The sequence below is a fragment of the Electrophorus electricus genome, chromosome 7 (assembly GCF_041902795.1).
Source record: "Electrophorus electricus isolate QZ-2024a chromosome 7, ASM4190279v1, whole genome shotgun sequence".
Taxonomy (NCBI): domain Eukaryota; kingdom Metazoa; phylum Chordata; class Actinopteri; order Gymnotiformes; family Gymnotidae; genus Electrophorus; species Electrophorus electricus.
This window is the reverse complement of record NC_137503.1, coordinates 13,655,815-13,682,314: the sequence shown is the minus strand read 5'-3', so window position 1 is coordinate 13,682,314 and position 26,500 is coordinate 13,655,815. Positions and strand designations below refer to the sequence as shown.

At 42.3% G+C, this 26,500-nt stretch overlaps 1 protein-coding gene across 10 annotated transcripts in view; it reads left to right on the top strand.

Moving 5' to 3' along the window:
- Positions 1-26,500, top strand: part of nav1b (neuron navigator 1b) — a 54,958-nt gene that overhangs the window by 13,229 nt on the left and 15,229 nt on the right. For 4 of the 10 annotated variants that reach the window (XM_081716961.1, XM_081716957.1, XM_081716963.1 and 1 more), the window contains 10 exons: positions 2,098-2,463; positions 17,181-17,319; positions 19,457-19,763; positions 22,433-23,174; positions 23,834-24,235; positions 24,545-24,586; positions 24,678-24,832; positions 25,310-25,483; positions 26,052-26,104; positions 26,349-26,372. In XM_081716961.1, coding sequence (XP_081573087.1) covers positions 2,098-2,463; positions 17,181-17,319; positions 19,457-19,763; positions 22,433-23,174; positions 23,834-24,235; positions 24,545-24,586; positions 24,678-24,832; positions 25,310-25,483; positions 26,052-26,104; positions 26,349-26,372 — 2,404 coding nt within the window. Of the gene's footprint in view, positions 1-2,097; positions 2,464-11,843; positions 12,031-17,180; positions 17,320-19,456; positions 19,764-22,432; positions 23,175-23,833; positions 24,236-24,544; positions 24,587-24,677; positions 24,833-25,309; positions 25,484-26,051; positions 26,105-26,348; positions 26,373-26,500 lie in introns of those variants that run through there. The other 6 variants (XM_081716962.1, XM_081716958.1, XM_081716965.1 and 3 more) reach the window with 4 other exon arrangements.

Here is a 26,500-nt window from a genome sequence, read left to right as displayed (position 1 = left end):
AACTCTGGTCTCTTCAGCAGATTTCTCTTCAGCAGATCTCTCTGTGCTGCTCTTCAGAGAATTCTCAAAGCCTCTGAGACTTTGTAGCTCCATATTTTCCTGTGTCCCTCTACATCCTTTTTGTCAGTCAGATGGAGCATTTGTGCAAAAATCCAGATCACCAGAGTCTCTCCAGCCTTAAGCTGTCTGGAGCCTACAATCTTTTTCCTGTTAACTGTATGAGTCACATGTTTGGGTCACAAAGCTTCATATAAATATGAACAATCATTCTGACAGTTCATTGCACAAGAGTAAAATAGCCATCTTGATGTTGAAAAATAGTGTTTATTGATGACTTGTTTGTCTTCTTTGTGGGCTATCAGCCAAAACATACAAAATAAATTGACTGTACTAATCAAACAAGCTTATTGCTGTTTATTGCTAATTATGATTGTGGGCCTGCACAAAAACCCACATTTCTAGTTCTGCTAGTTCTTTCCCTGAATCCCTAATTTCACGGAACTAGGGTTGTTATAATAATATTGTCTTGCATATTGGATGTAAATCCTCAACTCCTTTATGTCACATTAATGTTGAAACTCTGGCAACTACCTTCCCATTTTGATTGCTGTTCAAGTCAGCTCAAGCCACGTCCCTTAAAACATTTCATTTCTAATACATACAATAAATGTATGTCTAATAGATAAAAAGCCAGAATGTGATTGCAATAACAATTGTGCATAATTTAGAGAGACATATTACTCTCTTCAGCTCTATTGTCCAATTTTGGCAGCTGAGAAACCATTTTAACAAAATAACAAGAAAGGCTTGAAAAGGTTGATGGCTTAATTTTTAAAGGAAGAGAAAGAGAGAGACAGAGGACAAGATGAAGAGTTTGTTTAAATATTGCACTAAATATGTTAGTGTGTTAGCTGACTATCAGTTCTGGCTATCAACAGTGCAAGCATGACCAATGAACAAGACAAGTGTTCCACTCTAGTTTCATTCCACTGCATTTTCATACAAGTGCCAACAGTATGATATCTGAATCATTCAGAAATTTTAGAAGGAAGCACTGAATTTGAGTGGTCTTGTGTCTTTCTGCTGGGAAAAATGCTTCAGTTCTTAGAAGCCTGCTATCCTCCAAGCTAATTTGTTGGGCAGAGTGACAAAATATTAGTCCACTTTTTTTTTTCCCCAAAATTTCAGTTTTGACCACACTGAATAATAGCCTGAAGGTTAAGCATAAGGCTAATTTGATCTCTTTTATATGTGCAGTTCAGCAACAGTAGGCAGTCATTTATCTAAGCTATATGGCCATTTGACAAAATGAGACAATTATTTATAATAATTTTATTTTGTTTATTTTTGTCCTGAAAGCACAATACTCATTTTTTAGGAAATCATTCATATCATGTCACTGATCATGAACTTTACCTAGAAGCTAGCTAATATTAGTGGTAAAAATAATCATTCTTGGATGTAATTTGCCTGTATAACTACTTATGCTACTTGATTACATCAATTTGTTCCAGGGTCCTGTTCCCCAGTTCAATATTCTGTTAACACACATTAACCCTCCTAACCCCAACCATAACCTTAACCCTAGGCATATACGTGCTAGGGAAAGAGAAAACCATTTTGATCTGTTTCCACAATAGCTGATGCCATACTAAGCAAATACAGAGCTGAGGAACATTTTTCAGGTTCCCATTATATGCTATATAGAACTGAACAGCATAGGAGAGCACATATGTAGAACCAGGGAACATAGAACCCTGGTAACATAGGACTCTTTGTCATATTCCCATTATGTGCCATATAAATCTGTGGAATACAAGACCCTGGGAACACAGGAATGACCTGCTTTTGGTGAGCAGAAATGCTTCTTCTGCTGCGGTGGTGACTTTATGAGAGACATGGAAAGGACCGTATTTAAAATTTTTTGAATGCCATTACTTAGCGTGACATTCTGTTTCCACCTGTTAAAAAAGATTTCTATGTTAGAGCCTGTACATATAGCGCAGTACAAAATGTGAGGACTGGGTGACTTGTTCTGGAGTTTATTGGAATACACAGGGCTTACTCTCATAATTTCCCCTACTCTCACCCTTTCAGTTGCCTGGACGGCAGCGTTTGTTACGACAGTGACGACCCTACCGGCCGTAGTGTCTCCAGCCTCTCTGGCCGCTCATCCCCTCTGTCGTGGCGGCATGGGCAGGCCAGCCCTCGCCTGCAGGCTGGCGATGCGCCCTCCTCCACGGGCGGCGGCTACTCGCTGGGTCCCAGGGCTTCGTCCCAGTATGCCTCACACACCATGCCTGCCCGCTGCTCTGGCCGTCTCGGGCATACCCCCCGCGCTGACCTCATTGAAGGCCTGGACGCCGGGGACAGCGACTCCAAGTCTGGCTACCTGAGCGACTCAGACCTGCTGAGCAAAAGTCTGAATGATGATGACGATGATGACGACAACTTGGCTAACGGGTAAGGTTCCAGTCCTCTTTTAAAATGCAGGCAGTGGTTTGCTTTTCTTTCCTGTATGTGAGGTATATGGTTACATGCACAGATTCCCATTTCCATGCTTAGAATTATAACCCCATGTCCAACTGGAACTGGTAGGAGTTAAAGGAAGCCGTTTGACGTCATGGAAATGACCTTTGAAAGACAGGTCTGGAGGTGGAGGGTGGAGTAGGCCAAGTGAAGAGAGAAGACCAGAAGCCCTGTCAAGGTGCTTTGATCTGAATGGGAGAACAGTAGATTAAACAGCAATCAAAGTGTAGCGCATCAGAGGAAGTATGCTAATCAACCTTATTACCAGCGGGTCCTGCGGAGATGACGCAGGCTGCTACAGGAACAGCCCCTGGGTTCAGTGCACAGTTCATCCACAACTTCAACTCTGAAATTACCAATCATATTGACATGTTGTATACTTTTTAAAGGAACCAAGAAGGATGATTAGTCTGTGTTTTCAATGCTCATGTGCTTTTTGAGGGGATAAAAAGTTGCACCTAGTATTTGTATGTTGGGTTTGCATCACCATCTAGGTGATGGAGGCATTGTGTCTTGCCAGATATTTGGAAGCAGAAAGGCTGACATTGAGCTGTCCTCATAGTGGCTGCAGGAGAGGAGATTACCAGAGGGAATCATGGCAGGTGGCTGGGCTCGCTTTGGAAGCTCTGCCACACTCTAACCCATGCCTGTATCAAGCCAATTTGCTGTAAACGTGACCACATCTCTTTTGTTCTGATTGGAAAACCCTTTCCAACTTCAGAAAACAATTTGACCTGTCACCTCCTTCAATCTGTAGAGTGTAGCTCTTGCATGAAGGATGTCAAATATTTGCCCCCCACTCTCTCGCTATAACTAGGAATTCAGGCCAGTTCTCTAGTGGGAAGTAAAGGGGTTTTATCAGATTTCTTGCAGCAGGGTTTAGAGAAAGCTGCATGACATCAGACCCACCTAAACAGAAATGAAAAGATAAGAAATAAAATAGGGTGAAATAGATTGTAATTGGGTGAAATGGGATGTAATATGATATATAAAGAAGAACTGGCAAAAAAAGGGCAAACACAATCAATCCCACCTCAAGTCTAATATGAAAGATTTGGCAGTGGATGATCACACTCACTCACGGCTCATATTAAACGTATGAGCTTGGTTGATCAGATTCACTTTGCTTCATGTCCCACTAATCCTCCATAGAACCTGAGCGTTGAGAACTAGCACGATGACCAACAAACATTCTCAGATTATATTATTTACGTATGTGGTTAGCACTCAGTTAGTTCCTCATAGCCAGCTGTGTGATAGCTTGTACTTTTGCATTAGCCTGTTGATACATTTGCATGGACATCCAACCCCATGTGGACCCCTAGTGAACCTCAGGCAGGGTTGTCATGGTGACCATTAGCACCTCTGAGCCACCTGCTGTGTGCCACCTGCACAGGTCAGTCAAGCAGCACGGTCCCTCCAGCCCCCCTGCTTCAGCTAACACTTCTGTTTACCAGTCAACACATCAGTGTTCACACTGGCATTAATATTAGAATCTGCTCGCTCCCATTTATTACCATGTAATGACAGTTTGAACTAATCCACATAGGTGGATGTTTCAGAGAACAGACATGGTCAGCAGCATATGTCTGGTGGAGCAAACTAAGGTGAGGGAGAAAAATTAGCTTCATGATGCTAGGAGATGTGAATCCTGCACAGTAACCATGGCAATGAGACAGGAGGAAATGAAAGGCAAGAGTGAGGTTCATAAACCAGCTGTCTTGCAGCCTGCCCTAATAGATTTCCCTCAGTTTCTGGGCTATTGCTTCTCTAGTAGCGCAGGGTTAGCGCACGGCATTTCCTAATATGCCATCCCAACTCTAGCGTTTTATGAGCAGGGAGGGCAAATAAATTTCTCCTGGTTAGGTTGGCAGTTTTAGCTTTTTTCTCTGCACTTCAAGTCAGAGTTGAATAAGTGAATAGGAATGACATCGTAGGGAAGATAGCAGTGAGCCATATGAGGGTAGAACCTGACTGAATCTTTCCCCACATTAGTACAACGCTCTGCTGTGGTTTACACCTCTTTTGCATGAGATTAGATACAATGGAAAATGGAAAATGGGGGGGGTGATGTCCCACCATAGAAAATGACTAGCCATTGGGTGCTGCTTCAAGCAAGCAGTGAAATGTAGAGATCTGTATACACAATACACACACACACACACACACACACACACACACACACAGACAGTAGTTCCTCTTTAAGTGTAGTTAATGCTGTTTGTCCTTGTGGAAATGTTTTGCAAGTAAACCAACCCTAATACAGCAATCTGCCATAAAGCTACTCGGTTGACAAAGGACATTAACATATAAAATCGGTTCTTGCATTAGTAATGGTTGCCATAGTTAATTTCTATCTTCCACTGTTTGGATCTGCATCAATTTAGAATAATGTGCAGCATACACCTGCATGTTAAATGAACTCCAACAGAGATTGATTGGGCTTAACTGTAATTACTGTAGATACTGTAAACAGTTTCCAAAAATGAATTACAGTGTTAAGGATACTAGAGAGAATGAAAGTGATACTTGTTCATCTGTCATTATGTGTGGTGGTGGTGGAAAAGCTACTCTTAATCGAGATTGTTTTAATGTCACACAGTTGTTAATATCATTAGCTCATTAAATTTCTGAGGACATGCTACCTGCCTTTATATTTACATGAGAAATGTCTTTGATTAGGTAGCAGTTTTGTCACCTGCTATTATTGCTTCAATTAAGTCATATATGAATTAGGTTTTATTCTTAAATAGTAAAGCCTACCAACACATCTTTATGTTACAGTTCTGTCTGAATTATAGAACCAAAGGTGGATTTACAGGCTAGCCAGTGAACTGGTTCGGTTTGTGGTACTGTGGAGTTGCACCCAGAGTTAAGTTATAACTTTCCATTGAATCCACTGTTTCTTTGCTAAAAATGGTCTTAAATGCCATGTTCCATGTATACCCCTGGTCTGTATGTGTGCTTTTGATATATAAGCCAGTTTACAACAAACAATTGGTTGTTAATAGTTCCCATGAACAAAACCTGCTTGCTAAAAGCATTTAACAGTTTCACTAAATATATATCATCACTAATGAACAGTAATCAATGTGACCCTGTTTGCATTTGAACCTGGGTCCTGATCTGAGTGGTATAGTTAACAAATTCTATGCATCTGCACTGATTCTCATTTGAATGAATGAGTGGGAATGTGACAATTGACTTAGAGGTCTATGGCTTTTTAAGGTGATATACATGACCCTATGCAGGTCTAATTGAACTCCAACTGGACTTCATATCTTGTCTCCCACTCATCCCTCTTTTTATCCAGTTATAAAAACATGCAGCTCTCAATTTTTACCCTTTCTCCTGCAGCATACTTAAAGACACACTCTGTAAACATTTTTTAATTTCCTAGACACAGTATAAATAAGATAAACAGGCACTACTCATCACTGCTCACAGTCTAGACCCCATACAAACATTCATTTAAGTTGAATGTGCTGTCAAATGAGGTTAAGGCATTTGTATGCTAAAGGACAGCAGAGCATGGTGTCTGGTCACAGCTGTCTTCTGTCCACCACTCTCCTACACATAGAGAAAGAGAATGATCTGTTTGGCATTTTTCCTTGTCCTGCATCTGATGGATGGAGTGGGCTAATGCTGTGAACAGAGTATGCAACAGTAAAAGCCCACCCAGGCTCCTCTGTGCTTATCGCTGCAGAGCGATTAGTGCTCTGGCTATGAGAGATGGGTCACAGCCAAACCAAATGAATGAGTGCATGGAATGAGGCAAAAAGAGAGAAGACTTTACAACTATCATTAACAGATATCAGCCTGTCTGCAGGGGTGGCTAGCTCCATCAGGTGGTGCAATATTAATTATCCTTGAGTGTGAAGAAATATACTTGGTTACATAGATAGAAGAGTGTAGATATCGGGGATGAATAGGTAATGGTGGATTGAAAAAAAATGATCCCACCCAATGTATGTTGATTTCTCTCTTAGTTTCTTTCTATCTTTTTCTTTATCTCTCCGTCTCCCTTTCCTTCTCTCTCTTCCTTTCTCTTTCTCTCCCTCTCTCCCTCTCTCTCTGTTGCAGCAGCATGCCTCAGAGCATGCAGCACATGGATCGGGTATTGTTGCCATAGCAACCGTAGTAACCCCCATCTTCAGTCTGACCTGATGAAAAGCAGTGTGTGTGTGTGTGTGTGTCAGGGTGTTAATGTGTGTGTGACTAGAATCCCAAAGAAGATGGAAAATGTCTGCAAATCAATATACAGTACAGCGAAAAGCTTCCATAAGCAGTTAAGTCAAATGACGTTTGTGCAGGATGCCAAAATGTGTTGTGTCCTATTCATTTTCTGTCTCTTTTAACCTCTTTTATACTCTCTTTTACTTTCTCTTTCACCTTGCCCTTGTAGACAATATAGAGAAAGACGATTACAAAAATGTAAAGGGAATCGTAATTGGAATTTAAAGAACTGTCATACACACCGTGAAGCATGAATGCCATTGTCCTTGTACAATGGTTGGTTCTAAGACTGATGGTCTACAGGATGCACCTCATTAAAGCCATGGTGGGGCAGTACAGCTACCACACATGTGGACATCAGCTGGACACACACACTAACACACACACACACACACACACGCATGCGTGCAAAAACATCTGGGTAGGAAAGAGGACCTAGAATTCCGCATTACAGGGAGACATGTCCATACGGTTACAGGTGGTCAGGTTGCCTGGGCATATTCATTACATGTGAGTCATGTCAGCAACGTCAACCTGGAACATATGACCTGACAGCACATTAACATTCAAAGTTTCGAGCTCACAAAAAATTAGCATACCGCCATGTGAGGTTATGCAAAAATGATAACATTTCCCACACAACAAGACAAACCCACTATGAATAATCAATAGGCAACCATTTACTGTGATTCCAAACCAGTCCATCGCCATTCGTTTTTTTTTTCCCCTCTTGGTGGCTGTGGAGTCAGTTGTGCACGTGGCGCCTAGTCCTTCTTCAGAGGGAACAATGGAACTAGAGACCACAGACAGCTGTGGGCCTGGCGAGACCACAGACTGTTGCCATGCTCTTGCTGCACAAACGCATGGGCCTGATATAGTCACCATTTTCCAACCGAGCAGCTCAAGCAAGCAGACAAAGCCCAGGTCACCAGTGAGGTGAACTGAGAGTGAGCATTACAATGGGGTGGTTGTGCAGCCGCAGCAACTCTTGGTTTTGCTTCCAAAAATATTAAATATTACTAAAAAGGTAAAACAGGTCCATTGTCACTGACTCAAAACAAAGCCACTGGTTGTACAAGGTACAAGACGGACACCGGTTATGCTTTGCTTGTGTATATCAAAGAAGACAGCTGGTTCTAGCCTCTGCAGACCAGGCCACCCAAGAATAAATGACTCAAGTGAAAGGCATTCATTGTAGGAGGTCACACCCAAGTGCAAAAATTACCTCCTCAATGCAAATACAGTGGTTATTAGTAAAGATTGTGCATTAGCATTTTGACACGCTGCAGATTTAGAAAGCTATTAAGATCCTTCAGTGACATCATCTGCCTGCCTTTCCTGAAATTAAATGCATGCACAGTGAATATTTTGTACTGATATGTGAGCTTTCTATAAATAAATGTTACACTTGTGAGAAAGGAAGCTTGTATGTATGTCATGCTTTTAAAAAATAAAGGTAATTATAGCGATCCTAAACCCAACTCTTGACATAATACCAGACACAAAATTCAAGTAGGTCCTTGCAAGTGTATTAATACAGGTGGGAGGTGGGATCTGCATGTATTTAGATAATTTTATATTGTAATCATTTTTTAAAATGTCTTACTCTTTTTAAATTTATACTAAATATTTTTTTGATTGTCTTTTGATTACAGTGGTTAAGTGCAAGGTTATCCAACTTCAGCAATACACAAGTCAATGAAAACACCTCACAAAAATAACAATACAGCAATACAGTGTGTGTGTATCGATGTGCATGTGTGTGACCTGATACAGTAATATTTAATTTGTGACATGCCACCTATCCCTTTAAACCAATTCTGAATTAATATTTGTCAGTGTATTTCATATAGAAACTTTTGTACCAGCAGGAGCTGTGTTATGAATTTCTTTGTCTTTCAGTGACAGCCAATTTGTATTAACTGCATTGTGTTATTTAAAATGATAAAGTGAGAGAATTTTTTTCAGATTTGTCTTATTTGTTTGTTTTTGAGTTGTCCATATACCCAGCTGCCTTCTCTTCAAGCGCTTGTCTCCTTGTCTTCTGCCACTTGCCTTTCAGTTTGTTTCAGGAACAACACTGACAGAAACATATGGTGTGCGGCAGCCATGTTGTTTCTCAGTAGCAGTTGAGTGGTAGGTGCAGATATACAGAGCTGATAAGGGAGTATGAGAGCAGCTTTCATGCTGTTCAATTAGAGCAGAATAGCTGATACTGAGCAACAAAAGAGACAGTACTGATGGAGTATGTCCTGTTTTCAGCAGATATAATCACAATGGAATAATGCTAAAGCAAAGATTCTCCAATAATAATAATAATAATAATAACTATTATTACTATTATTATTATTATTATTATTATTATTATTATTATTATTATTATATGGCGTGAGGTATCGTCAATATTTACATCAATATTTAGTCAAGATTGGAGTATATATATTTGTTATGGTACTAGTTCCTCAGTCCTAAAATCTAGCATGCAAAATAAAAAACAGTTTTGTTTTTTTTTATTTACTATAATCAGAAAACCACATAAATATGATTTGTGTGAGATGCAAAGTTCCATTATGTTTCTAATCGAAGAAACTAATAACTTTGGAACCTTGGCGTATCAAAAAGGCTGTGTCTTCTTATCTCTCTAGGGATGGCATAGTTATGATTCGTGATGCATAGCACTGACTTGCTCAAACCAAACTGGTTATATAGGTTAGTCATATTATAGTATTAATAACTAATAATAATAATAATAATAATAATAATAATATCATCATCATCATCATCATCAAAACATCTGCTACCAACACTAACCTTGTCTAAACAATAAGTTTACCTCTAAACCTCAATTTGGATGGTAATTGAAATTAGGGTTCCAGTTATCTTAGTTCGTTATGCTTTGTTATGCTTCAAGTTCCTATATTTTGGCTGATGATGCAGTATTAAAATGTAAAGGCCCAGAAGATTATTGATGCTTTCATGCTTCTCTGGACATCAATAGTAAAACAGCTTGGCAGTATTAGCCCACAGTGCAATGTTAGCCCACAGTACAGCATTAGCTCACACTGCAGTGTTAACCTACAGTGAAATGTTAAACCACAGTGCAGTGTTTGCCCACAGTGCAGTGTTACTACTAATTCTTGGGGGTGCTTGGTTTAGATCAGAGGGGTTTGACTCTGGCCCTTTAGATCTACCTTACTACAGAGAATCTGAATATTAGAAGCAGGTGTGTTGGAACTAACCTCTGCAAGGCAAAGGATCTCCAAGACTCAATTTGGAAACCCCTGATTTGGATGAACATTTCTGGGTCATTGCCATTGGTGAGGCTCTGTTGTTGCAGTGATGTTAAGAGGCATTGTAGACAGATGTGCCTGTGTTTTTCTGAACTCCAAACAACAAAGATAAACAGTTCAAATTGCGTATGTTTTCAGATGTGTATTTGCATTGTTTTTGCTTTGTTTATTCCTATAGGTTGTTGTTTGCATTGCTGAACCATAGGCAAACTGTAAAAATAGATGTTACATTGATGGATTTGTTTACCGTTGTTTACCTTTAAACCTTTGCTTGCAGTAGATTGCAGATGCCTACAAGTTTGAAAATAACAGTTTGTGTGGTTTTGGGCTTTTTTGGGGGGTATATGCATGTAATTGTTTCTATGGACAGTGTTGCATCATGGTGAGGGCCACTGCAGCTCAGTGACTGAGGAATTATTCATGGCCACACACAGAGTGTGTATTTGTTGAACAGGCCTGGCGGATGAGATGGCACCATGACAAAAAGAGACAGAGGCAGTCTGAACCTAATCTCAATGCCTTCAATAGTCATGAGTTACACTGTGCTCCAGGATTTGGTACGGCTACACACAACAGGCCAACAAAGAAAGAGTGTGTGTGTGTGTGTGTGTGTGTGTGTGTGTGTGTGTGTGTGTGTGTGTGTGTGTGTATGTGTATATATATATGTATGTAACCTTTATTACCTGTTCTCTGGCTTTCATCTGGAGCTCATTGAGTCCAGTCTCAGAGCAAACCCTTCCCAGGCCTCCCTGCTGCTCTCGCGCATGGATGGAGGAAACTCCACTTCAAAGATGCACAGTGATGAATGTGTGGAAAGCACTGCCGCGGTAGACTACGTGTGGCGTGAGGCATCGTCTGGAAAAGGCATTACAGTCTAAATGCTTCGTGTGATATCAGAAATAGAGTGGAGGTGAATGAAAACGTAAAGCGTATTTAGGTGATTAAACGAAAATCTATATTGTAGGGTAATCTGCTGTTGACGTCAATATTTAGTGAAGATGGGAGTATATATGGCCAGTGTTCGTTATGGTACTAGTTCCTCAGTCCTAAAAATTAGCATAGAAAAAAGGTTTTTTTCTTTTTTTTTTTTTTTTTCCTGTAATCAGAAACCACATAAATGTGATTTGTGTGAGATGCAAAGTTCCATTATGTCTTTAATCGAAAAAACTAATATCTTTGGAAGCTTGGCGTATCAAAAAGGCTCTGTCTTCTTATCTATCTAGGGATGGCATAGTTATGATTCGTGATGCATAGCGCTGACTTGCTCAAACCAAACTGGTTATATAGGTTAGTCATATCTAGGTTCAAAGGCTTTATTGTTAAAAATATCTGTCCCTTCTGTCCAGCTCAGCGTGCTTCTGAACAAGGTCCCATTTGGCATGAGAAACCCCTTTGTCTTTGGCTTCAGGGGGTACTGGGTTAAGATTTGTCCTGAAAAATGGTACCGTTAGTGATCTGGCAAAATCGTTTTCATAGTGTAATTTAGTTAGAATATAGATTTTGAATGTCTGTTATTTGGTGATTCTTTGGTATATCTTAACAGTAACGTTTAAAACTGAGTATTGCACTTCTATACTTGGGCAAAATATATAATTAGATATTATTTAAACTAATGGGATTTTTTATCAGGCCCTTGTAATTCTGTTAATGTACTTAATACTTGTTGGTTAAGCGGTGTGATACATCTGGGTACAATTAGGGTAAAGGGAGACCAGGGTGGTTGACACGTTCCGGGGGTGTCGCCCGTGCACACACGAAAGAGGGTGGATACTCCTCCGAGTCCGACAGTTTGAATGAAGGCAGCTTGACTCGAGCATTAAACTCCGACCGACGGAATACAGAAAAAGATGACTTCGCGTTTTGTGGCGTGACAACAAAAGAACGAAAATGTCAAGATGAACACGCGCTCCGTGCACGGCGAAGTCCGACCGTTCGCGATAACGCCGCGTTTGAACAGGACGAACTTTCATTTGGTGTGAGTAAAAGAGTTTTAGACAATACCAGATTAAATAAATTATTTCAAATATGTCCCTTGCTCATTTTAAGCAAAATGTTGAACTGAAATCAGCAAAGTTTTACGTATCCTACTTTTATCATGTAGGTTAGCAATTTTTTTATTTTTTTATTTATTTATTTTTTTTTTAGAATTGCAGACTATACTTTTTTCATTAGTGGTTACAGCGGTTCACTTTTTTTCTTTTTTTTAAAGTAAAGAAATAGTTTTCACGTTTTCCTTGGGATTAGTGCGTGTGTTGCACTTTCACAGAGAGATGTTATGACTGTGTGCCTCCTTTGTGTCTCATGTCGAAACAAGTTCATATGAGCTGCAGTGTGAACCGGCCACGAATGCACCAAGTCGTTATGGAAATGTCAACGGTTTCACGGTTTACATAGAGAAAGATATATTGTAGCACCAGGAAATATGTGGATGTATTCATAATCAGTTGGCCTTTTGTGTTCAGACGAGTTTCAGTTCTCATTTGAATGTAGCTAGATACGTTTTGAACAACCATTAGTAAATTGGACAGTTCTTGAAGAATTACAGCATTCAGGAGAAAGCAGTGAGGTGAAGACTTCTTTTAGCTTTCTGAAAAGAAAATGAAAGAAAAGCAAAATCTGAACATATTATTTTCTTAAGGCCTTTGATTGGTAACCATTGTGCCAGAATATTTTTAAACTCTGGTGGCGAGATTTTTTAAAACTTGAACATGGCTTCCAGACCCCCTCTTTAAGAACACTGAAACATGAAATCAGTAGTTAAACTGAGACCTGCGTTCATTTTTACGAAGTTTCTGTTTATGTATCTGATTAGGGTTATGCCATTAGCGAGTATTAGTTTACAAGCACAATTTATCTTCCTGTTTTGGCCAGTGCAAAATATGGTGTCTCATTTTTGAACAGTTTCTCTTGCCCCTCCTTTTACCTGTGACTGACCCATTATCATATTGCTTTCTAACCACAAATCAAAGTGTTTTTGTAATTTCCTTTATAACAGAAGCTGGTTATTAGAATTTAATGAAAGACATGTGTATTTTGTATTTTAATTGAGGTTTAGTCTCTTCAAAATACGAACTTCTTTTCATTTGGTGTTCACTTTATTCTGTCAACCTCCTACAGTTTACAGCCTCCCTTTGATCCTAATGTTAACCTAGGTCTTATCTCAGGCACTGCTCATAAAGTTCTACAACACAAGCCACAATGATTAGTGCAGTTAGTTGCATGTTTTAAGGCAGTGCTACTTGTTTCAGTGGTTTAGCCTCCATATTTTACAACTTCAGCTTGCTTCAAAGAAAGGTGAAAATAGGTTTTGATTAGCTTGAGGTAAACCAGAAAGGAGAACAACAGCTAGACAAGTCCATGTTCAAGATCTCCAAGGTCAACCGGAGGGTGTAATCCAGCATGCATTACTAATTGGGCAGCTCTGAATCTCGAGGAAAGGGTTTCCTTTGCTTTAAGGAGTAGGCTGGATGTTTTATTTGACAAGCAAGCAGCTCTGGTTCTTGTTTGACTTGGTCGCTTGATAAACCTGCAGACCTTTGTTTGTGCTAAGGCAAAACATTAACTTTAAAGTCGCTTCTTTTCTTAAAAGCTCAGAGCAGTGTGTTTGCCGGAGGAGTGTGTAAACTCAGTTACCGCTGGCCTGAAGAATGAAAGGTGGGAGTTGTCCCAAAGCCCATGATGCTTATGGCCTGGGAGTAGTACTCAGGAGGAGTACAGTGTACCCTAATAATTACTCAACCCCTCTGCCCCATATTTCAAACCCAAACTGCCTTTCTAGCCATCACTATTTTTTATTTTTTAATAAAAGAACTAGAGCACAAATCAGATAGCCAGACAAAATCACTGTCTTAATTTTCACTGCCCTTTTCAAGTATGGGGTCAATTACTCCTGACCAGCTCACTCACTTTTCTCTAGGGTCAGTCACTCTCACTTTATTTCTTTCTTTCCCTCTGCCTTTCCCACTCCCTCTTTCTTTTTCCTCATTCTCACTCACTTCTCAACAAGCTGGAAGCTGACAGTTTGAATCAGCCATAAAAATCCCTGACCCCACTACAGCACCAGATAGTCATCACAGCTTTGTTTTTATTGGGAGTTAGGCTTTGCATAAACATAGGACACCTTGTTTAGTAACTGAAGTTCTTGTTATTTAATTTATTTGCTTCAAGCTTACTGGATTGAGTGATCATGGTTTGGCAGTTCAGAAACCCTGATGTTAAAGAGAAATATTATTCCCCGTATTGGTTTTTAAACAGACTATAGCCTATGTCCCCCCCCCCCTTTTTTTTTTCATTTGTTAACATTAACCCTGACCTTTTTGGTTTATTGAATTCTTAAAACCACAACAAACCAAATCGAATTCTTGATTCTTAACTTATTCTTGTACCACTTTGGTCTGAAACTCTAGTGTACTTTTGGGCTTTTACTAGTAGGTTAATCATGTCCCAGCTCGGCAGGAAAAGCAATGTCCCCTCCCCCACCCGGGGACACACCTAAGCAACCACTGCCTGTTGTCACTCTCTTTCTCCTTGGTGTTCCTACAAACTCATGTCTGGGGGCCTGGCGGCCTCATGGCCAACACGTGGAATGCATCGCAGGATTTTGCAGCTATAAAATGACTAAGTGATATTTATGGGACTGTCACCGAGTGTGGAGAAAAACAGTGGTCTACCGCTATTCCTTACAACCCTGCTGGAGCCAGAAAGTGCCTCCAGAGGGTACCAAACTCGAAACGGAGCTCGAACCGCTGTCCCGATCTACCACACACTCCATCAGAGCTTCTTCCGTTTTATCCACTGCTCTGCATTTATCCAGTCTATTATAGTGGCACTGTATGCTTTGAAAAGTCAAGCAGAATTCAACTAGAACATTGAGTTCTAGGCTTTTGTGCAGCCTTGAGGTCTTTGTTCAACTATACACTCTTTTATTGCCTAAGCATAAATGCATGGATTAAGGTCTATATTAGGCATATATTTGGTTCTTCTGTTTTGATCTCTTTTTAACATTTTAAAAAGACCCTGGTGAAAGGTCCTTGGAGAGAGGATGTTCTTCAGTTGACAAACATTAGATAAAGTGATACATGTGCCTTTATCCATTGATTTGTTGAATTTTTGTCGATGCTGGTAACACCTTTAGCGATCATTTGTCTTTGACATGACCTTCTCTTTTCTGCCATCCCCCTGCCCCACCCCCATGTGTGATAAAAGCACTGTTCTGAGGCCTGGAAAATTGCTGATGCTTTGTTTCCAAATCATGTCCACTGTCCAGAGTGCCACCCATATGTTTCTCACGAGTGCAAACAGAGACCCTCGGCACAAAAGGAGGGCAAGGCCGTCCTACTTGCTGGGGCATGCCTGCCCCCTGCCTGCTTGTCGTTAACGCATTGCTGCTGACGCGGCCCTCTGTAGTCCACCAGGCTGCACCCTCTCCGTCCCTTCCTTCCAAACTCTGGCATGTACTGTTCCCCTTTTCCACTGGTGAAGACTGCAGTGAGACTGCACTTTAGACTCTGCAGGAGAGGGAGAGTGAAAAGGGAGAAGGAGGTGAGGGCTTGCAGTATCCCGGCAGACTGCTGATTGCTGCTTACGGATGCCAAGTACAAAAGAGAGCTGTTTAAAAGTTCATGATAAAAACAGGAGACCGTACAAATGCAGAATGCTCCTGAACACTTTACGAGGGCACAGAGGAAGCAGACATTGCTGAGGCAGTACCTGCCACTAAGTGCATACGTCCACCTGAAGTGACCCTACTGACCTACCCGATGATTCAGTGAAAAGAAGGTGGTGTGGAAAAACGAGCCTGTAGGAAGTTCAGGCTGGCCCTCTGGCCAATTCCAACAGTCTTCTTGGGTAATATCTTCCTTATGGCACAGAATTGTTACAGTGGCAGATTGGGCAATTAAAGTGGCCCTGTTAAATAATGAGTGATGGCTGAATTGCAGAACTTTGTTGAATTCAGGTGTTCAGTTAATTGGAAACATTAGGGTGGTGGTTGTCAAAGTGCGTTATCTGATTTGAGGCATGGGGAATCACTGAAGACAGTCGAAGATCTGTTTACCATGGCGATGTTCTACATAGCAGTTCTGATGTGAGCCGCATGCTGGACATACCTTCCAGGCCATTTTAAGATGAACAGTATAGAAGAGTTTGATAATGTGCTGAGGGACTGGCTTGACCTATTTTCATTTGCGCTGTATGTGTTATCCTACTTAGTCTCTTTATTTAGACTCTTCATTCATATGTATGCAATTGTACAATTTTTGTACTGATCCCTGTGTGCGCGTGTGGGTGTGCGCGCAGTGACATACTGGGCTGTGCCTGCGGACAGCTGCCTCCGTCTGTGGTCCTCTGCCTCACTCTTCAGACAGCTGTCAACACCACGTGTCCCAACATCTTTGGCCATCCCAAATTTTCTTATGTCCGCATGGATACTCGTGAGTGCATATAGGTGTGCCTGCTTCCGTGTGTGTGTTTGAGTGTGTGGCCAATGCTTGACCCGGGTATGATGAGGCGGGAGCCGTGCCGCTCTCACACAGGGCAGTAGGTGAATCCTGCCAGTCTGATTAGCAACAGACAGGCTGTCCTCTTTCAAAACAGATGGACAACCCACAGGCTGACGACCAGGCCAGAAGCACAAAGTAGCCCATCCTTCTGCAACCAGTCACTCCAAAGCTCCTCGGTGCCATAGGTGTTGCCTACTGCGTGGTCATTAATGTGTTGCTGTCGTATACTGGAAAGGTGCTCTCCTCATATGCACCTTCATACGCATCACTCTGGGAGCAGCGCAGCTCTCAGCATGGTGCAAAGAGTTCAGGTGGCACATACCAGCTCTGTCTGTCACTCTGCTCATGTGGTGAAGGTGTCTGACTCTCTAAGGTTCTAACACCACAGAGGTTTCCCCAATGCTTCTTTTTGAAATGGGTCATGGAGCATGAGGGAGATTTAGCCAATGGGCAAATGAGTATTTAATGATCTTTTTCCTTTGCCTCATAGGCAGCAACCAATTGGTGCTATTTCAAACTTAATAAATGTATGCTATCTTATTTCTCTCTCTCTTTGTCTCTGTCTCTGTCTGTCTGTCTGTCTGTCTGTCTGTCTCTCTCTCTCTCTCTCTCTTTTGGTCTGCAGGTGGGATGAGAGCAGTTCCATCAGCAGTGGTTTGAGTGACGGCTCTGATAATCTGAGCTCAGAGGAGCTGAACGCTAGCTCCTCCCTCAACTCGCTCCCCACCACGCCTGTAGGCTCCCGACGCAACTCCTCCGTCATGGTAAGACCTGCACTCACTGTGTGCGCTGGCAGCAGTAATCTGCCAGTGCTGGTCCTGAACCAGTTTGGCACTTCTCCTGAAGTTGTCAATATCATAGTAAATTAAGGGGAGGCTGCTTGTAGATCAGTACTAAGCTAAACACTAAAGGATGTCCATGAGCTTATTGGTAGGGATGTGAATGAAATTCATTGTTTGTCTTGTTTTTTATTTGCATTTATTCTTGATTACCAGTATAACAAATATGGATATTAAGGTTAATTTATTACATTAGAAGTTGTAAAATCTTTCATTATGTATCAATTTATGCTTATTACCTAGGGTTTTTTACTCAGAGGTTTGTTAATTTGTATGCAGGAATTGAAACAATCATGTGTTTTAATATACAGTTAATGATGCAATGTCTCAGTAACTTTTGTATTTTAGGCTAGTGAATGTAGTGTATTTAGGTGTCCTTGTATCTTTGACTTCAGTCTGTTGTGTGTGTTTGTGTGTATGTGAATCTGTTTATTACTCCCTCCCTTAAATAAGCACCTCCCAAATAACACCCCAAAAAATATCAACCAAAAAACTCCCCACAGAAACATCAAGCAACACAGTTATCGTTCAACACGGTTATACTGCGTCCATCAAACTCAGTCCAGATAAGTGTGTCGGAACTATATGATAAGCTGACACCGGTTTCTTCAGTTTGAATGAGGAGCAGCCAAATCGCACTGCATACTTCCTCTGTCAGTCAGAGTTGGTTAAGTATCTCATGCTAAAGCCTTTGTTCTGTGCCACTTAGAATTAAGCGACAAGTGGCAGTTCAGGCTCAGTGGGAATAAGGAGAAATAAACCCATGTTAATAGGCTTGCTGGGTTGCTATGGCAATGTGGCTTTATTGCATCACGGTTGAGATAAGAGATCTCGTAGATGTGCCATGTTGAATGTGCCATCTGTGCTTTTATGGCCTTATGAGTGGGCATGCCAGCTCTCTGCATTATTGTTTATGTTTATGATGCCATGTGACGGTCCGTATTGCCACGTGAAGTCACATTCGTCTACATTTCCAAAATACTCGTGTCAAATGTTACTGGCAGTGCAGTAAATGCTAATCACAAGGCAGTTAATCTTCAAAGAAGATAAAAGGTTTCTTTTATTATAAAAAGAGCTTGACCATTAGACTCTCGAGAGGTTTGTCACATTTGTGGCTTGCTTTTCCATGGAGGGAAGGTGACTTGTGGAGTAGCCATTATAACCAGCGTCTAATCTACTCGTCAACACTTTACCTACTTTGCCATTTGTGTATTCTAAGGTCTCTAATATTTCTGCCAAGTGACTATGAATATGAATGTTTCCTCCATGAGTAAAACCTTCAGTGTTTTTCCATTTCATCATATGTAGACTAATTCTTAAAAAAACACATCATGCCATGTTTCATTATTTCTTTGCCACAAGTGGCACATGGCTAAACAATAAACTGCCTTTAACCATGAGATGGATGCAGTGGTATTTTCCAGGCCGTTCTTGGTGGCATACTTTGGGACTAGAGCGGTTTGCTATGGAGTTTTGTGGGTGAGCGAAATATGTTCACGCGAGCTCATATCTGCTGTGTCTGTTGGAATGCGACAAAACATGACCCAACTCCTAAATTCTGAGCACGTCTCTGACTCGAATGGCTTTGATGTCATGAACAGAGGGAGTGAAGATGAAGTCCTGGGAGAGGGTTCAGTTTTCTTTGGAGTGTGTTTAATGTTATGCTTCCTTAAGACTGAAATCAATCTCACTCACGGTCCTGGATTTTTTTTTTCCGCTCTGGCCATGCAGACGCTCAGATCAGGCTGCTGATAACAATGGAAGATTTGGGACTGCTGGGAAGATAGCAGACAAAGCATGCATAGCATTCAAAATAAATGTACAGCACATATGGGTGTGTGTGTGTGTGTGTGTGTTTAATTTTACTTGTTCTGTTTGTTTTTTACTGTAAGTGTAAAGTTATGAGACAGAGCAACATGGGGATAATGCTAGAAAACTTCCAAAATCTTGAGTTTTCAAAGCTGAGTACTACCATAATATGCTGAGCACTTTTTTGCCTCTATTACAAAATTTTGGGTGTGTGCGTGTGTGTATGTGCACCCTTGTCTGTGTGTCATGTCAGCTGCGGACAGATGCAGAGAAGCGATCTTTGGTGGAAAGCGGTTTCGCTTGGTACAGCGAGGACAGCAAGGCCATGCGGAAGTCTGACAGTGGGGCCTACGACACAGGCAGCTTGAAAACTGAGTCCTCCAGCAAGTACCGGAAGAGCAGGCCAGCAGAGGGTGCTGTTCAGGAAAAAGCTGGCAGAGGGGAGCTGAAGAAGCCACAGAGTCTCGCCCAGCCAGGCAGCTTCAAAAAGGGACGAAATCCTCCAGTTGGTGTCACGTCTCCAATCACACACACATCCCAGAGTGTGCTGAAAGTGGCAGGTGAGGGAGGGATACACTATGGCTTACTACAGTTCAGCTTGTGTTAAAGATATGTGCGCACATGCACACACTTACTTTAGACAGGGACTTGAAAATAGGAGATGAGAATACTCTGAACATGTAATGCTGCCTGCAAGTGTGTGTTTCTAATACAAAGACCACACACACACACAACCCTCAGCTGAAAGACATTACATATCAATATCACAGTCCTTGCCCCAGGCCTTACAGGAGGTCCTGGTGGAAAGGAGGGAACTTTGACTGCTAGCTTAGCGATAGACATGTTCTGCAGCCAGCATGCACATAACACCACTTCTCTGTGGTTTCTCATCATATCTCCATGGCACCACCCATGTCCGAAGCACAAAGTTGTTTTTGTCCTCAAAAACCATGAGCGTACTCAAAGGGATTAAGTGCTAATGGCATGGCATTATAAGTTGGAAGAGATCTGGGATCTGTGGTGGGGGGGATGGGGGTTTGGGGGCAGACATGTCATCTTTTGCAAGCGACCCCTGTCATGCATTCCCTCTCAGAAATGAAGACCAGATGTGATGATGAACTTAGGAAAATGTCACTTCAGCAGATATCACAATGATATCACAGGAGACGGAGGGAGGTTTCTTGAGCTGATGCCAGCCCCTAATTAGCCTGAGTCTTTTGGGACCATGAGGAGAGAAGAATCTCAATTCGTCCCTCCCTTACTGACTTCATTTTCTTTACTTGTACATAAATGTTTCAGCTTAAGAGAGAAACATGGAAAAGTGCTTTAAATCTGGTTGCTAATGCATTTTACCTGTTGAAGAGGAGTTGCTCGTGATATTTCTGTAACCTTTCTCTGCCAGATCCATGGGTGAGATTGACATTTAAATGTCATAGAACCAGCGCAGTTCACTGACCGACAGCTCAGGCAGAAGCCTCGTGGTATTTCCAACAGCCTGTTAACTGCTCCAATGAAGGGAACTCAAATTTGGTGGCAGCATGTTAGTCACATTCTGGAAACGGGAACATTCTGGAAAGTGACCCGTCACTGGGGATAATGACATAAGAGGGCATAAGAAAATTCTTAGTTTTTCAATGCTGGCAATACTACAGTCATCAGACTCATAGACTTGACACATCCAAGTGTCATGGAGTCTTTTTAGTTAATTTTGCACCTTGTCTAAAGTCATCTTCGTGTGGGCGCTAAGAAAGCCTGACTGGAATGCATTTTAAGGAAACCCATGCCTTCAGACTAATGTAGCTACAGTAGTGTTTTTATAAGGATTATACCATTCCCTCCCAGAGTTCTTCTCACTTTTACAGGATTCATTTTTGATGCATTTAATTGTTGTTGTGAGGGTACAGCTTAATGTATTTCTTAATGTAGCTCCATTAACCAATCAATGGGGGTAAGAGTGTCATGGAGTGACCAGGGACTGCTACTAATTAATTCTCAAAAGCAACTTGAAGTAGACATAGAACATTTTCCTGAGTCTGTTTCAGATATTAAATGAGGGTTTTTAATGAGCACATGGAACTCTGGCTCACCTTGTTGATTTCAAAATGGAATGATCCACTCTAGGCCTTGAATTCATCAAAATTTGATGAACATGTGTAGGTTGTGCCCCAGTGCCCCAAACATTAAAGTGCCCAATTCTTATTGCATAGAGCACAAGTAAAGAAAGGTGTGGTGTGTGGGCGGGGGGGAAGGAGAGGATTTTTCTTTTTCTTTCTTTCTTTCCTTCTTTCTTTCTCAAACTTAAATATAAAGGGACAGTAAAATATGAACTGCCATCTGATAAGCAATGAGCCCTGGTCAGACCTCACAGCACTTGGTGTCCCTTGCTCTGTGTCATGCTATAATGTAGATATTTCCATCAAATGAAGTCAGCGGAGATGAGGTCAGCAATCTCACCCTAAGGCAGGACAGAAAGAGCAGCTGCAACAGGGCACTGCAGCACTTGTGTTCAGAGCTTTTGGATGACTTGTTTAGCCGATCTGTTACCCTCTTTCTCTGTCTTCTCACAAAAACCTATAGGTCACTCCGTAACGACTCAAATTGGATCCAATCTCACTCCATGTTAAGTAAACACAGATGGTTCTTTGCTTACTTGTTTTCTCATTCTATATACTGTAAAGTCAGATTATGTAGGTTCAGATGTGCGTGAACAAATCGAACCATGATGCCTTGAACCTACCTTCAAGGTTCCAAGTGGTGGCTTTGAATAATGTCATGCCTTCGGGCCTTTATTTCATGAGCACGACTTCTGACTGATATAAACGTGACTGCATGCAATTAGAGACAGTTATGTCATAAAGTTGAGATCTTGGTTAAACACACGTGTCACAATCTTGCATGAACTAAATGGAGATGAAAAGGACAGGGGGCAGTTGTGTTCATCAGTCATCAGTGGGGTTTTAACTGGGCTGTATGTCTTCATAATGAAATCATGGTTTACTGTCCAAACTGTCCTTTTGGGCATTCAGTCTAAAGGGTATTTATGCACAAAATTAAAACCAGCGTCTGAAAGAACATGGAGAAATTCTCCTGTTAATTTTCCTTAAAAAGTGGCAGATTTGCAAACACTTCTGAAAAGTCTTGTTACATTGTGAATGTTAAGAAATTATCCCTAACACCACGATCCTCACGCTGCAACCATTCCCATACTATAATCTTTTGTCTTTGGCAGCATCTAGAGGGGACGCTAAAGTCATGGATAAACAGAAGTTGTCCCTGAAGACATCAGGTCTGCAGCGTTCCCGCTCTGACGCTGGCCGGGAGAGTGTGGAGCACCGCAAGCCCCCCTCGGGCCTGGTTAAGCCTACCGCTGGCAGCTTTGGCTACAAAAAACCCAACACCACAGTCACCTCCACCGTCATGACCTCTGGAGGCACTGCCATCTCCAGTGGATCTGCCACGGTGGGCAAAATCCCCAAGGCATCAGGCATTCCTTCCAAGCCGACGCCTAGTGGGAGCCGGAAGAACAGTTTGGATGGCAGCAGCGGCGAGAACGGCTTCCTTGCACCCAATGCCCGAGGGAGCATCCAGTATCGAAGCCTGCCCCGCCCTGCCAAGTCCAGTGCCATGAGCCTGACCGGCAGGGCCACTTCGCGCCCTGTTAGCGGCACCATGGATACCAGCCTCCTCACCCTCAAGCCTGTGGCCGCTCTGCCTACCACCGTGCCCACCAGGGGAAAGGACGGAGGTGCCTTGAAGCCACCGAGTCGACCCAGCAGCACAGGGCCTGTCAACCAAACAGACCGCGAAAAAGAGAAGGAGAGGGCCAAGGCCAAGGCAGATCTGGAGGGCGGCTCTCTGAAGGGCGACATGCAGGGCGAGAGCTGCGGAGAGGCGGTGGAGAAGATCCAGAGGGTGCGCAGGACCAGCACCAGTAAATACCCAGAACTGAGCTCTCCAAGCACTACACCGAGGTAGGCCTGACCAATACAGTAACAATACAATTCACATAAAAAAAGACAAGCAACAAATAAATTCCAATATAATCCTGAGTTCACTCTTCTTTGTAGGTGAAAATGGTTGTGCGTTCTTTCTCAATACCTTCCAAATGATTTTGAGTCCAATCTAGGGAACAGAAGTCATTTAATGAAATTAATGCAGAATGAAAGGTATATTTTCCTATTAAGTAGTGTTATGTTCCAAAAGTAGAAAACTATCACACCAGCAGTGGGAGAAAAATGGATGTGTGACATTAGAATGAATCTCTAATCTCTAACGAATGTTAGTTGTCCGTGTGCCACCAATTCTGGCTGTTGCTATGTGAAGAGCTCAGTGCTGCTGTTGTCAGTGTGACAATTTTTGAAAAAGTGTGGGCAGCCATTCAAACAGAATTTGGATTATATGCAGGTTGTTCTGGATTTGTTTTGGATTTGCTGACTCAAAATCTTTAACAAAAAGTATTAGATTTTTCGAGTAAACATGGTTCAAAACTTCAACTGGGTCTGGCGGTTCCAGTGTAGGCTTGTGGAAAAAAAAGATTTTGTTTACATAATTTCTGAAATGTTATTTCAGAGCTGTAAACCTTTTCTTATTACACTATTATGTAAATGCTCATCACTTTTAATCATAACAGAATGCTGGCTAAGTCTCTGGCCCACCCTCCAAGCCTGGCTCACCTGGACAAAGTCAACTCCAACAGCCTGGACTCCTGCGTGACCATCGAGGACCTCCCCCCTAAGATCCCGCCCTACTCCAAGTTACAGGACCTTGCAGGCTCTCACGTGACACCCCGCCTGACCCCAAGCCCAGCCCCCGTGCTCCACATCGACTCCCCTGGCTGCTTTTCTGGCCAGGCCCTTTCTCTGAGCAGCTCCCCTCTGCTCTACCCCAAGATGTCAGGCGCCCACCGCAGTATGGAGTCCCTATCTCTGCACATGAGCCTGCCACCCAGTGTGGATCTGAGGGATCGGGAGGAGCTCAGGGCCACAGGCACCTGGGGGGCCGGGAGTAGGACGTCCATCACTTTGACTGACAGGTGGGTCAGGATGTCTGTGCTGGGTGGTTTGATTGCAGGGGTAAATTTTGTAATTTTGGGTGGAGTTCTTGGAAAACTGAATTGCTTATTTTAGTGGGGATTTATGGTCATGTCTGCACTTTATTTTCTAAAATTCATTCAAGGGAGGAGGGCAGTGTTTGTTACTACTGCCCTCTGCTGGCCCAGACATAACACAGCTGCTGAATACTACCCCTATGTATGACTGATTTAATAGTGAGTTTAAATGTAATGTAAAACTTGCTGCTGTAGGATGAGGAATTTATTTGTCCTACTCTCTACCTCTACTAGTTTACAAACTGATAGGAACACCTTACCCAAGCAAGGACTGAGGTACTCTCACTTTGTCTACGCATCTCTGCCAGTCCTGATCATTACTACTGCTTGTCATTACTTACGTCCCATTTGCTCTGTGTTCCTGTAGTCGCTATGGCAGTGGCCAATCGGATGGAGAGGGCAAGGAACGCCGCCACTCCCACACGATCATGAGCATGACTGAGTCGGAGAGTCCACCCCAGCTCCCCTCCCCCACTCACTTGGCACAGTCCTATCCTGGCAAAACACCGCCTACCAACGTGGGTGAGTGCCACTGTACCAACAAGAACAGCATTAAAGACCCTTCAGTCTCAGTCTCTGTGGAAAGGGTTTACGTGCAGGAAAACAAAAAAGAAAACTCCAATTAGCACAATGGTGTTTAAGTACATTAATAAATGATTTCATAAACATTCTTATCAATGATAGCAGTTTCTTAGGCAGTGCTAGAAGAGTTTGATAGGTGATAAGATTCTTTACGTCATCTAGTCCTATATTTACACCCCTGACTGTTATGGAGAAAATGTGCACGCTTTCACTGACTCATCAGGCTTTGGTTACTGCCCGTGCGTGTGTGCACGTGCGCATGCCCGCGTGTGTGAAAGAGAGTGAAAGGGATGGATACAAAGAGAGAGCTTGAGATGGAACTCCAGTGTGTTGACTATGGTGTGCACATGTGACTGCTGTGTAAACACACGTGTATAGATATTAATGCTCCTGGCCTTGGCTCCTTGTCTCATACAGTCACTCCTATTCCAAGCTCAAGCACCCCTCGTATCAGCCGCTCCAACAGCATCCCCGCCAATGAGGTTGGCTACGACCTGTACGCCAGCTCCCCGCTGGGAAGCTCCATCTCCCTGGCTGACCGGCCCAAGAGTGTGATGCGCTCCGGGTCCTTCCGAGAGCCTGGAGAAGATGGTGAGGGGGCTTTCTAAAATGTTTCTGCTCATTGTCATATTGGGCTTGTTTTAGTCTAGTAATAGTCTGTTAGCAATTGTTAATAATATATCTGTTCATTCAGTGTTGCTGCATACAGTTCATTATTACAGAAGAATGAAAGGTTGGTTTATGCTGGAAGCATCACACATATATTTCAGGACCTTCCCAACTTTGTTTCCTGGCAGTCTTGGCACCAGATAACTCTATATTTTGCAAGAACATCCAGTCACCAAAATTTTTTTCTGTGGAATCAAATATAGTGGTATCTGGTTGGTTCAAATACTCTGTTCATTTACCTTGCTTTTGGGACTGGTCTACCAAATGCACATGAATACGGTCAGGGGTCTGGGGGAAAGTGCTAGGACAAAAAAAAAAAAAAGACTGACATCTTTCAACAAGGAGGACTTGTTCTCTTAAGGGCTTAGATGTCTTTTCCATCCCCTACTATGGATTACATTCTGCTATCGTCTCCACAGTGGTCATGCTCTGCTGTGGTGTGATCATGGTGTAACTCTTTCTTGACCTGCCTGCCCCTTGTTCTTCACAGTACACGGCTCTGTGCTGTCCCTGGCCTCCAACGCCTCATCCAACTACTCTTCAGTAAGTGCAGATTGTTAAAGCTCCAAAGTGAGTTACGTTGGCTGTATCAGACAAGCGAATCTCTGCACTTGAGCATTCTTTCCTAAAAGAGGTCATCAGGAATGATTCCTTTGATCTTTTGGTGGTGGCAATCCACCTGATGTGAAGCTACTTAAGAGTCTGTTGTTGTTTTTCAGTCCTGAGCCCTTTTTGTTCTTGCTTACTCTTTCTTCCTCCATCTCTCCTTTCCAACTTGCGTTCTCAGACAGAGGAGAGAATGCAGGGAGATGTAAGTCTGTCCTTTCTTCTGTGTGTTTCTTTATTTCCCCTTATGACACCCTTGGTTATGACATTTGCTTTCTCATTTGGCGTTGACATTAGTGTTATCTAGCGTAGTCCTGAAAGTACTGGATGTTT